The following is a 13228-nucleotide window of genomic DNA, read 5'->3' as shown; positions in this document are numbered from 1 at the left end:
TCTGAAAGCTTCCCTAGGAAAACACACTGCCCATTGTCAACATGCTGGGTCACTCACTGTTGATTCACAAGGCGTAATACCACCACCTATTTAGTAATCAAAGAAAATCTATTTCTGGGAAGTATTTATATAATGATTACTTAAAAACTATACATAAGAAACTGACAAGGTTGGCAAATTTACATTTCCAGTCTCTTACTAATTTTTTATTTCAGAATAAAAGCCACAACTGATGCTCAATAATAAGTGTCAGGGAAACAAACATATTTATGATGATGATTATTCTCATCACCTAGAGTTGCCAGTATTCAAACATAGCCCGTGTTCATGTCAAGATAAACACATTTTTTGATTTCCATCACTTTTGCCAAATTAAACAATCTTGATTGGTGTCTCACTGGGTTGTTAAATTATCTGATGATTGTTCTTTTTATTCTATCTTAAAAGAGTTATTCCAACATAAAAATAGTTAAACTTGGAATTGCTGAATCAGGATGGGTGTTGACTTTACAAACATATTTACTAAGAACTTATTCCATTTGAAAACATCTGCAGACTTCAGGGACATGTGTCTACAAACAGCACTTACATGCTAGCCATGTAACATCTGACATTTCTGTATCTTATTTCCCTCTACTGGATGGATTATGCTCTGCTCAGTTTTTTGTTGTCTCATCTTCTATGACCAGATTTGCAAAAGACTTCAGCACTCAGCAAAATGCAGGACAATGTAGCACTTTAAAGACTAACAAGATGGTTTATTAGACGATGAGCTTTTGTGGGCCAGACCCACTTCCTCAGCACTCAGTATAAGCTGTTTGAAAATTTGATCCCAATTTTGGATGCTTAGTGGTTTCGACCTTGTGTATGGCTTTTAAAGGTTTAAAGGCCCAATTCAACTCCCAATAAACAGATAAGGCCAAAAAGTCCTATCACAGATGACAACTAACGAAGATGTTTCTTGAGATTAACTGGGAGAGGCCTGCATTTTTCAGAACTGAAAGTCCTCTGTTCTGGTTTCAGTGCCCTACATATGCCATTTATTGGTGTCCATTGTTTGCTGCTAGAATTAGTACCTGTCATAGAAGCGAAAAGAAATTATTCAGCTATACATGTGAGATTTTCCAAGCACTACTAGGCCTTTTTCTCAGAACAGTCAATATCCCCCACATGGACTAGAGAGAACTTCCCCCGTGTGTCCTCCAGGGGGACACAATGATTGAGATCAGGCTTGGTGTATGCTCAGAGCATTTTTGTTCAAGTTTCCTACTTGTATTAAAGGGAAATCTATTTCACAATCTCAAAGCTATTTTACTAGTCAGAATTCCCCTTCTGCCATGTTTGGGTTCCAGCTCCTGTGACCAGTGTTTATAAATTGAGCATTAATCTTTAAAATGTTGTTCTTCCCCTTCTCTGAAATGCAGTTTCAGTTAGATAGCTTAGTATCTTTGGGGGCATGAGCCTTTTCAGATTCTTCTAACATATATTAAATCAACCATGTAAGACACATATCCCCACATTAATAGACTTAATTGATCATAATAAGCAAATCTCCATCAACTTCATAAATCTGATAACTAATATATATCAGTGTGAATGCATCTTGATGTAAGAAGTATATTTCCAGTGACTTCAGCGGTATTTGTTCAGATCTACACCAGCATAAGAGATTTCAGAACTAGGTCCACAGCCTTCAGCCATGCAGAGGGGGCCATCAGCATTTCTAAAATGCAACCATCATGGCCGCCTCTGGCCACCAGGAGCTTTGCCATTACAGCCTCCTGCATAGTGAGTGAGGAGTGGGACAGCAGCAACCCCTCCCCCACAGTTGATTGGCCAGCAGGGATTGATCCCTGCACCATTCTGGAGCCACAAACACAGTAGGAACAGGAGACCAGTGTGAGTTTCCCCACCTTCCTGAAAGTGGTGGGCCGTGGGCTTCAGCTCTAGCAGGCTCTATTCCCCAGTCGCAGGGCTTCAGGCTCTTGCCCCAGGCTCCCCCTTAGCCCATGCTCCCTCTTCATCCAGGGTTGATTTGTCCCAAACCTATGAATCCTGCAGAGCCAGAGACTATATTCTGCTGAATTGTAGCCAAAGTCTGATCCTAATGGTTTCTGGAATATGATCATCTAGGCAAAAAATACTTAAGCATGTTTATGACAGTACATAATTTACTTCAGTTATGCTTAGGGAGACACAAACCAAACTGCAGTTTCAAAAGTAGAGTGCTTGTAATTAGAAAGATCCTGCTTCAAGTACTGTATAGTTAGTCCAACAAAGTTGCCTTAATTATTAGCATCACTATAGGCTGCGTCTAGACTGGCAAGGTTTACGGCAAAAGCTACTGCTTTTGTGCAAAAACTTGCCAGCTGTCTACACTGGTCGCTTGATTTTGCGCAAAAGAACTGACGTTCTACTGTCCGAAATCAGTGCTTCTTGCGCAAATGCTTTGATGTTCCCGTTTGGGCAAAAGCCCTTTTCCGGAAATGTTTTTGCGCAAGAGGGCCAGTGTAGACAGCTAAAAACTGTTTTGCGCAAAAAAGCACCGATGGCGAAAATGGCGATCAGGGCTTTCTTGCGCAAAACCGCGTCTAGATTGGCACCACGGATGCTTTTCCGCAAAAAGTGCTTTTGCAGAAAAGCGACCGTGCCAAATGCTCTTTTCTGCAAATGCTTTTAACGGAAAAACTTTTCCATTAAAAGCATTTGCAGAAAATCATGCCAGTCTAGACATAGCCTTAATCTATATATATTATGGTAAGTGGTTTTATCTTGTAAACTCTGCATGGTATTTTTAAATCTAATGAAAACATTTGACACAAAACAAAGAAACTGCTTCTGGGTTACTGTATGCATAAAAGCAGTTAGCTCATACTATTAACAGTTTTGCAATTCTTAAAGCACAAGGAAGGATCTTAGCATACAAGCTTTGCTTACATAAACTACAGATTAAATGTTCAGAAGCTCAATAAACTTTCACCAACCTGATTTTCCCATGATCACGTTCTTGATTGTTCCCTGAAGCGGCTTCTATTGATAAAATTTATCTGAAAGCAATTGAAGTGTTTGATCTGACTGTAATTTTCCTACAGCTCCAAGTCTGCAGACTCAGCCTGCAGAGCAGTGATAGAGTGAGCTCACAGCAGAATGAAAGTATAACTACACCCACTCAAGATCCGACCCATGCCTTATAAGGAAAAAGGAAGCATTTTTTTTTCAAAGCAAGATTACTGGTAGGGTCAGGGGTTATTTCTCTTGGAAGCAGTTCAAAAAACATCATGTGGAATCGCATGGCAATTTAGTTCAGTAATGCGAACCATTTCTGATACATTAAGTTGTTACAACAAAATATCCCCCTACCTACCTCCACCCTGCACCTTGAGCTATCCCCTACCACAGGAGTGATTCTCAGCTGCAAGTCCGTGGCCCCCTGTCAGGCCTCAAGCCCTTTCCGAGGGGGGGGGGGGAAGGATGGTGGTGTCATAGGACCTTGCAACTGGAACCCAGAGCCAGAGCCTCAGTGACCATCTGCTACTAAACTGAAATCCTGAGGCTTAGTACCCCGACCGTGGGGGCTGAAGCCCTGATGCCCACTGCTCCAGTGCTGAAGCTGGGAGCTGAAGCCAGGAATCCCAGCGCCCCTGCCTGGACTGGAGCTCAAACTTCCAAAGCACTGGTTGCCCCTCTCCCTGCAGTGCTAGAGCAGTGCAGACCCTAAGGCAGCTTTACACCACACCACTTCCTCCTCTCCCTGCCTTCAAGGCCCTACCTCCTGGCCAGGGCAGAAGCAGGAAGCTGAAGTCAAGCAGTGCAGGTCGCTGCTGCTCTGGCTGGTGCAGTGCAACAGGCAGACACATCTCCTGCTGCTAGTGCCCAGGATCAGGGCTGCTCCTTAGCTCACACAGTCAGCAAGTGGCCAGCTGAGACCACACAGGGAGCCCTTCTGGCTTACAGCCTCTAGCTACTCCCTCCCTACACCCTGAGCTACCCCCTGCCTGCACACAGCCCCCGATTTACCCTCCTCCTACACCCTGAGGCATGAGAACTGACTCTGTGGGTGCTCCATGGAGTCCAACTCCCTCCCACCAACTAGTGACCCTATTGTTCAACTCCTCCCTCTCCCTCCCAGCACCTCCTGCCCACCACAATCAGCTGTTTTGTGACCTCCACAAGGCTCTAGGAAGAAGAGGGGAATGCAGGGATGGCTCACATTCAAGGGAGGAAAAGCAGGAAGAGTAGGCTGGCAGGGTTTCTGCTAAGCTGTGCAGGAGCACAGCTGCTTAATGAACCCTTTCAGGGCTGCTGCACTTATTTGAAAACCTGGGCAGAGCTCATTAAACAGCTTCAGGGCTGTGTTGCCATGCAGAGTAAAGGGAACCTTGCAAGATAAGGGAGGGAGGCTTGGGAGAAGAGGTTGGGGGGCCTGGAAGAGAGCTGGGGTTTGAGCAGCCCCCAGACCTGGAGAAGCCAGTACCTATGTCCTGAATTACTCACCCATTCTCCCCTCCCCCGCCACAGCCCTAGATACCTCCTCTCTGTATCCTGAGTGGTTTTCAATTTTTTGAGCTGAATTCCCACCACACAGAACCTAGACAGGTTGGGTGACCAGCTGAGGTGAGTCAGGAGGTGTCTCTCTTGACCCTGCTATGTGGAGCTGAACCAAACCCTGCTGCCCTCCCCCACTCCCAAATAGAAGTCAATATATGCCTATGCCTGAGGGCCCACCCTGGCCGGGCCCCCAGTCTCCTGCCTCCCCCACAGGACCCTGGAGTTTTTATAGCATGGTGAGGGGGGCCTCAAAAAGAAAAGGACTGAGAACCCTTGGACTACATTATTTTAGAGTGAGACCAGTGTTTCATGGGGAACACATTGAGGTTACTCAGGACAAATTGCAAAGAATGGGACAGACAACCCCCAAAGCTGGGGGATATTCCAATGTTTAGATTTACCAAGCCAATATGAAATAGTATCTATAATAACTTATTGGTTGAACAGAAGCCAAAACACAGTTCCCTTATGGCAACCCAGCATTGGGCTTCCATCCAGACAACCAAGTCAAATAGGATGAAGCTCAGTGAAAATGTTATTTAAGGTGTAAGAAAGTTCTACAAATCCCAAAAGATTGGACACATTACCTCCAAAGTTAATGAATATTGGATCTTACCCAAATATATGCTTGCAGCCAATTCTTAATAACTAAAATTTATTTCAAAAGAGTGAATTTTGATTAAAACATCAGTATACATATAGACATGAATACAGTTCTGAGATTAGTTTAGTTTCATAGTAGAAATGAATGCTTTGTAGTTGTATTTTTTTCCCCCAGAATTAGTCCACCCCTGAATGTTCATATTCAGGGTGATCCAGATGAGACCTTCAGTCTTTCAATTCAAGCATTCCCTGCCTAAAGTATCAAGCAGATGTGAGATGAAAGAATCAGGTCCCAAGAGTCTTTTATACAATGTTCCAGCAGCCTCTTGGGCAGAGAGTCTTGTAGAATTGTGGACATCTGGTTTTTGACTGGAACACCTGATCAAAAAGAGCCATTAAAAGTCTGGTCAGGACGGCCTGGGGACAAAGGCAGGCTTCCTACCTACTCTGCTTTCATACTGATCACGGAAGCTGGAGTGGTCAGGAGCTGGGAAGCTCTTTGCACTCCCACGGTCCCCAGTGATGGCTCTGTTCTGTGACCAATAAGAGCTGGAGGGAGAGGTGTGGATGTGCCTGCAAGTGCAGGGTGAGCACCTGTGGGTGTGAGACCAGCGCAGGGGAATATCCCTGGCCACCTATATGCCTTGAGGCTACAGGGACCTGGCAGTCACAGTAAGTGCCACTGGGACCCTGCATCCCAAACCTACCCCAGTTTGGAACCCGCTCCTGCACCCCAAACCTCTCATCCATCACGCCACCCCAGAGTCCTCAACTTCAGCTGGAACCAGAGTGCTCACCTCTTCCCCACACCCCAACTCTCTGCCCAGCCTTGAGCTCTCTCCTGCTCTCTGAACCCCTCATTTCTGGGCCCACCTGGAGCCCGCATTCACAACCCAGAGCCTATTGCCCCTTCCACACCCCAACCCCGTGCCCCAGCTCATTGAAAGTGAGCGAGAATGGGGAAGAGCAAACGATGGAAAGAGGAGGGGATGATGTAAGCAGTGGCATAGCCTTTGAAAAGGAATGGGGCACGTGTAGTGCCTAGGAGAAGAGATGGTGCATCTTTTGAGTGTACCCGTTATTTTGAAATATAACTCACTCGCTATTCTGACGTTCCTGTACAGGACATTTTGGAATAGTGATTTATTTTGAAATAAATGCTGTGTAAACAGCGCCAAATTATGAAATAAGCTATTTCGAAATAAGATCAAAATAAGATACACATAGCTCAAATTGCATATCTGATTTTGATCTACAGTGCAGATGCACAACAGTACTACTCATAGTTTTTAAAGTTACAGACTAACACGGCTACCCCTCTGAGACTTTGTAACAACAGGGGTGAAGGAGAACTGCTGGAGCCAGGTCAGAAAGGACATCTTTGGCCAGAGAAGGACTTCATCTGAAATAACAACTAGTCTGTAAGTACCTACATAGGAAACAAACATTTGCTATTAAGCTCTTCAATCTAACAGAAAAAGGTTTAACACAATCCAATGGCTAGAAATTGAAACTAGAAAAATTCAGACTGGAAACGAGGCATAATTCTTTAATAGTGAGAGTTATTAATCATTGGAATAATTTACTAGTAGTCATGGTGGTTTTTATAAAACATATGCTTTACGAATTATTACGTTATAGTTCTATGGCTTGTGTTGAGCAGGAGGTCCGACTAGAGCAGGGCTACTCAACTTTGGAAGCCCCAGGAGCCACAATGATACTCGCAGCACATGCCGAAGGCCGCAACTTAAGTGTGGTTGCATATACATGCAAATATATATGTGCAAATATATGTAAATAGGTTATTTCACACTGATGGACATAAATAAAAAAATTAAGGCAAGACTACACAACACGCAGGCATCATTTAAGTCAGTTCTGCTGCTATTAATAAAATGCAATATTTACCCAATTTCCACCCATACAACAGCACTTTTAATGAGCAATGACAGTTCAGGAATTTAACCATTAAAACTCATATCAACAGAAGACCATTATATTGACTACTTTTTTGTTTTGGGTCCCACCCGCAGGCCGCGTGTTGCACCCCATATAAACCCAAACCATACTGTGGGCCGCAAACAGGCTGCGGGCCGCATTTGGCCTGCAGGCCGCGTGTTAAGTAGCCCTGAACTAGATTATCACAATATCCAGAGTGGGGAATAGCCTTGACATCTTGCTTGTCCTGTTTTAAAAAACAGGTTCAGCCTAGGATTCATTTAATGTTTGTTTGTTTGTTTTTTTGCTTTGTCACTATGGGCCTCACAAATGTCTAAACTAGCTTTTTCCCCCTGAAAATCTTCTAGTAATTGTTAACACCAAAGAAGTTTTATAGGTTATAACAATGCTGATATAGACAAGCACCAGCAGTTGGTGGTGTTTTAATTAGGGCTGTCAAGTGATTAAAAAATGTAATCACTATTAATCACGTGATTAAAAAATTTAATCGTGATTAATCATGTGCACCTCCCCTTTGAAACTCCACGGTGGCATTTCAATAGGGCAGCGCTGCATGGAGCCTGGGATATTCCGGGGAAATGCTGCGGGGAGCCCAGGATCAGCTGGGGAGTCCCCCTCCCCAGCTGACCCCACACTCCATGGCTGTCCCTCTGAAAGGTGCACAGGCAGCAGCTGCCCCTTTAAAAAGCCACCTGGGGGTTTTTAAAGTGGCAGCGCCACTGTGCAGTGTTGTCACTATATTATAGAGGCAGCTGGGGGGGGGAGGGAGATATCGACTAGTTTTTTGCATCCTTAGTGCATACTAATGATTCTTATCAGCCTCTTTTAACTATTTAGTCTTTAAGGTGCTAATAGACTATTGGTTGTTTTTTAAGTTTTTCCTGTTAGACTGGCTTGGCTATTCCTTTGAAACTTATCTACCCACTGTCTTCCCTCCCCCCCAAATATTTTTCCTTCTCTCTTCCCCCCTTCGTTTATTCTTGGTTCTAGACTTCCAACGCCCCGGTCATCTGAAGAAGTGGGCTGTGCCCACAAACGCTCATGATACCATCTACATGTTCGGTTAGTCTTTAAAGTGCTACTAAACTATTTGTTGTTTTTTAAGTATAACGTAGAAACATCGGACTGGAAGGGACATTGGAGAGTACCCTGCACCCATGGCAGGACTAAGTATTATTTAGACCAGTGGTCCCCAACCTTTTGAGGTTGTCGGGCGCCGGGGGCGTGGCCGTTCGCCCGCCGGGCGCCAAGGGGTGGGGACACTTGCGCGCCTGGGGGCGCCCCCGCCATAGCCGCATGCCTGGGGGCGGCCGCCCCTATAGCCGCATGCCCGGGGCTGGGGCCCCCCCATAGCCACGCGTCTGGGGCCGGGGCCCCCCCGTAGCCACGCGCCCGGGGCCCCCCCGTAGCCACGTGCCCGGGGCTGCCGCTCCCCTCCCCGCAAGCGGTGCACGCCCGGGGCCGGCGCTTCACCCCCTCCCCCCCGCGCGCCCGGGGCCGGCGCTTCCCCCCCCCCCCGCAAGCGCCGCGCACCCGGGGCCAGCGCTTCCCCCCCGCAAGCGCCGTGCGCCCGGGGCCAGCGCTTCCCCCCCCCGCAAGCACCGCGCACCCGGGGCCAACTCTCCCCGCAAGCGCCGCGCCATGTGCCTGGGGCCAGGCCAGCCCTGAGCACCTGGTGGGCACATGCAAATGCCCCCGCGGGCGCCATGGCGCCCGCAGGCACCGTGTTGGGGACCACGGATTTAGACCATTTGAAACTTGTCTGTTTAACCTGCTCTTAAAAATCTCTAATGATGGAGAATTCAAAACTAGGCAATGTATTCCAGTGAGCATATTTAATTCTGGGTCATATTAATAGGAGTGTTGCATGTAAAATATAGGCAGTAACTGTTCTGTTCTACTCAATGGTTAGGTCTCAGCTGTAGCTCTGTTGAATTCCAGGTATTACACTTTAGGGAAAAAATGGATAAATTGGAGGGAGTCCAGAGGACATCACCAAAATTATAAAGCATTTAGAAAACCTGCCCTATAAGAAAAGATGGAGGAGGACCTGACACTCATTAAACTCATTTAAGGGATGCTATAAGGAAACGCATATTCAATTGGTCTCCATGTCCACTTAAGGTAAGGCGAGAAATAATAGACATAGTGTACAGCAAGGGTGATGTACATTAGCCATTAGGAAAATCTTGCTAAATGTAAAGGTAGTTAAGCTCTAAAATAACCTTGCAAGGGAAGTTGTGCAGTTCTGTCATTGATGTTTTTAAAGAAGTTAGACAAAGCCATCAGTTGAAGTTTAACAAAGTGGTGCTTAACCAGGGATACCCATATCTTTGGGGATATGCAATCTTTTGGGGTTTCATCAACTCAGCAAGATATTTGCCTAGTTTTACAAGCTACATAAAAAACACTACCAAAGTCAGTTCAAATTAACATACAACTTGTTTATATTGCTCTATAAACTGGAATGTAAGTACAGGTTGGACGTCCCTTGCCTGGCACCGATAGGATCTGACTAGTCCCGAACAAGATAATTTGCTGGACATGAGCAGGTCTCCTGTCACCAGCCCCCAACAGGCAGGGGCTGCCCCCCAACTTGGCTGGGCTGCCCCCCAACTTGGCTGGGCTGCTTGACAGTGTTCCCTCTGTTTGTTTCCATCCATGTGTGGAATACATTTTGTTCTTTACACAGAAGCATGTGTGGATGTGCACCTACAGTAGAAAAAAGCTGCCAGCTGCAGGTGCTCTGCTGATTGGCTGTGCAGCACCTGAATCTTTCCTGGGCAGCTGCATGAGTGCTCAGCTTACATGGACTATTGCTGCCGAGCTTCTGCCTGCTCCTTTGGCAGCACAGGCTCTGGCTCCTGCTGTGGGAATTCAGCCCAGCACTTCCAGGGGCTGCCGCAGGGCTCGAGCCCTGCCATGCTGCCTTCAGCCAGGCTGCCAACTCTATTGCACTGCCCTGCTGGCCCTCCTGCCCTTAGGCTCCCAGGCTCTCTGCTCCAGGAGCATCCATAGTCCAGCAAGAACAGGGCTGTTGCTGGACCAGAGAGTGCCGGTTTTTGGAGGTACACCTTGTACAATATTTGTATTTTAATATATGATGTAATGTAATGAAAACGGTATTTTTTCAGTAATAATATGCGGTGGCATTTTTGTATATTTATGTCTGATTTTGTACGCAAGTCATTTCTAAGGGAAGTGAAACTTGGGTTTTATACAAGACCAAACACAAGCCTGAAAGACACTGGTCTGGCAGGTTTGCTTTGGTTGCCCCACTGTACGGGTGGCTGAATGTCCAGGACTCCATGCAGTCCCCTTGTCCCATCCAGTCCCACATTTCGTGCAGCCTGTGCTGTGCCACCATAAACGGGGATTCGCAGCGGTGCAACTTCCCCCGCTGGAACAAGGGCAGCTTGCGCCCGACCAGGCAACATGTTACCCCTGGCGCTGCGCGGAGGGGGCTGGCACGCGCGTAGCCACAGCGCTCGCAGCAGCCCCTGCGCAGGCTCGCTCGCTCTTCTGCCCCCTCGGCGCGCGCGCTCCGAAAGCTCCTCGCGTTCTGTTACCGGGGGGACTTCGGCGCGAGGCGGGGAGCGCGCGGCGCCATGGAGCTAACGGCCCCTCCGCGGCCAGGCTGGGTCTTTCTCTCGCTGGCGGCCGCGGCGCTGCTGCTCCCGGGGGCGGCGGGTGAGTAGCGGCCCGGGGAGGAGGGGGGGGCAGCACCGCCCGCCCCTAGCGACCAGGGAGCGAGGCGGCGCCTCTCCCGAGTGACAGGCGTGCGCGTCCCCGTGGCTTCCGGGCGCGCTTCACTGGCTCGGGCCGGCGCCGCGGCCCCGCTGATGGCCCAAGCGGGCGCGCGCGTCGCTCCGCCGCTAGGGGCCGCCCCGCCGCGCGCTGCGGTCCCGGGCGGGGGAGCGGGAGGACCGGCTGAAGGGGAACCGGCCCCTGGGCAGCGGGGCCCGCCCGGCGGCGCCAGCGCCCCTCCCCCGCAGCGCCGAGACGCAGCCTCCTGCGAGTTGCTCGAGGCCGCTTCGCTGTCGGGTGTTTCCCTCACTCGCCCCTCAACGCTCGGCCCAACAGGCTCGTCATCCCCGCCGCCTGCGCCGCGCCGTGGCTCCACGGGCGCGGCTTCCCTCCTTTGCCCCGCTCTTACTGCGGGGGCTGGAGTGCAGGAGCTCCCGCTGGCCTGTAGTCGTAATAAAAACCACATGACGCGGCTTCCACTTTCAGCACCCCCGCCGCAGTCCCGAAACTTTGTCCTTTTTCTCATTGCTCCTCTCTTCAGCTCTGATCCATTTGTGGTTAGTCCCCTCCTCCCCTCTCCATGGACCAACGGTGAACTTTTCTTTTGCCAGAGTCATTGCTCATGTTCAAAAAAACACATCTGCACTGCTACAGTTCTCAGTTTTATCTAAGTGTTTTTTCCAAGCCTCAAACCATAGGTGACTCTTGGTAGCATTGGGTAGGGAGGGATGTTAGCGACTAATTGACTAGTCAACTGACAGATAAACAGGAGCTTAACGATTAGCACTATCGATTAGTCACATTCCCCCAGCCGCTGCATTGTACAGCTGAGAGAAGCTGGCAGGTGAAGGTGCTGCGCTGGGTCAGCAGTCCCTTCACATGTTTCTTTTTGTTCATCACACACATACACGCGCACGTGCGCAGTATGGCTACACTTGATCATAAGCATAATCTTGCCCACACACCATTCCGCTCACCAGCTGATTCGAACCAGGAAGTGTGGACCAGGCCGCATTAGTTCGAGTCAAACCCCTTGGTTCGAACTAACATTACTCCTCATTTTTTGAAGAGTAACATTAGCTCGAACCAAGGGGTTTGATTTGGACTAACGCGTCCTGGTGCGCACTTCTTGGTTCGAATCAGCTGGCGAGCACAATGGTGCGCGAGGGAGATTATGCTTATGAAGCACGGGATATTTAAATCCCCGCTTCTTTAGCAATTTCGGTCGGCTACATTTGCATCCCTAGTTCGAACTAGGGAGCAAGTGTAGACGTACCCACACACACAGATACTAGCTGCCACTTAGCATTGCACAGTCTAGGGAAGCCACACACAAAGGCACCAAGTCAGTCCCTGCTTCGTGCATTTCTTTTCTTTCAGCCTGGGGGGTGTGTGTGTGTGTGTGTGTGTGTGTGTGTGTGTGTGTGCGCGCGTGCGTGCGCGCTGATGAATGAAAAGAAATGTGTGGAGCTGGGACCAACTCAGCACCTTACGCAGCAGCTTCCCTAGGCTGTGCAATACAGAGCCGCAGTTGAGGAGATTGTGCTGTGAACCGGCACTAGCCAGACTGAGCACTGTCGACTAACTCTGTTGACTAATTGATTAGGAAAATAATGGCATTTTAACATCCCTTCTTGGGGTGCTCCAGGTCCATGTATCCCTACCTAAATTTTAATTGCTAAATGGAGTGACCTCATATGCCCCCTCTCTGCACTTCCTCACCTGGCAGGCTCCAGTATCCCCACCTCAGTTCCTTGAGTTCTTATATGAAACACTCTGCATGTAACTACCCCCCTCCCTGGTAAATTTTTAGCCCACCTGGTCTCAAGAAAAGCTTAAATAAATGTTCCAAATGTACAATAAAGGTTCAAAAACAGATGGCAAATAGGAATAACCCAAAAATATGTATTTTGAATATCTCATTATTTTAAACCATTCATGATTATTAAACAATTGGGACTGGGAAGCAGGTCACTTTGGGAAGCATTTAGATTGGAACCATACCTTCCTTTTTTGTTTTTTGTCCAATGTTTGTGGGATTCTGTCTTTTGACTCAAAACTCTCTTTTGGCAGAAAGCTATTAATTTTCAACCCATTTTATTTTTCATACAATTAAATGTATATAATGTGCTATATAATCTTACAATTTAATAGAAAAATTATATACTTTTGGTACCATATAGGTAACCCATTTGATCGAAACGTTATGGAGTTATGCTTTCTGTTGTAGCATACTCACAGAACTTCATAGTCCTATCTTTGAAAATATCCCTCTTTCTATCAATTAAACAAAATGGATAATCCCTCACAAATTAGGAGTATGGTTAAATTAAATTCAGAAGTGCTTCAGTTATATTCAGTGGGATATAAT

The 13228-nt window shown here is 47.7% G+C and overlaps 2 protein-coding genes across 2 annotated transcripts in view; one reads left to right on the top strand and one right to left on the bottom strand.

The window, feature by feature from the left end:
• The window catches only part of GLIPR2 (GLI pathogenesis related 2), a 44629-nt gene extending 41471 nt beyond the window's left edge, over positions 1 to 3158 (bottom strand). The window contains exon 1 of the mRNA XM_006113037.5: positions 2985 to 3158. Within this exon, the coding sequence (XP_006113099.1) occupies positions 2985 to 2997 (13 nt within the window). The 5' untranslated portion in view covers positions 2998 to 3158. The remainder of the gene's footprint in view (positions 1 to 2984) is intronic.
• Positions 3159 to 10669: 7511 nt separating this feature from the next.
• Positions 10670 to 13228, top strand: part of LOC102462555 (zona pellucida-binding protein 1-like) — a 56501-nt gene continuing 53942 nt past the window's right edge. The window contains exon 1 of the mRNA XM_075921585.2: positions 10670 to 10800. Coding sequence (XP_075777700.2) covers positions 10719 to 10800 — 82 coding nt within the window. The 5' untranslated portion in view covers positions 10670 to 10718. The remainder of the gene's footprint in view (positions 10801 to 13228) is intronic.

The sequence above is a fragment of the Pelodiscus sinensis genome, chromosome 2 (assembly GCF_052426305.1).
Source record: "Pelodiscus sinensis isolate ZL-2025 chromosome 2, ASM5242630v1, whole genome shotgun sequence".
NCBI lineage: Eukaryota > Metazoa > Chordata > Testudines > Trionychidae > Pelodiscus > Pelodiscus sinensis.
This window is presented reverse-complemented; position numbering and strand designations above follow the sequence as displayed.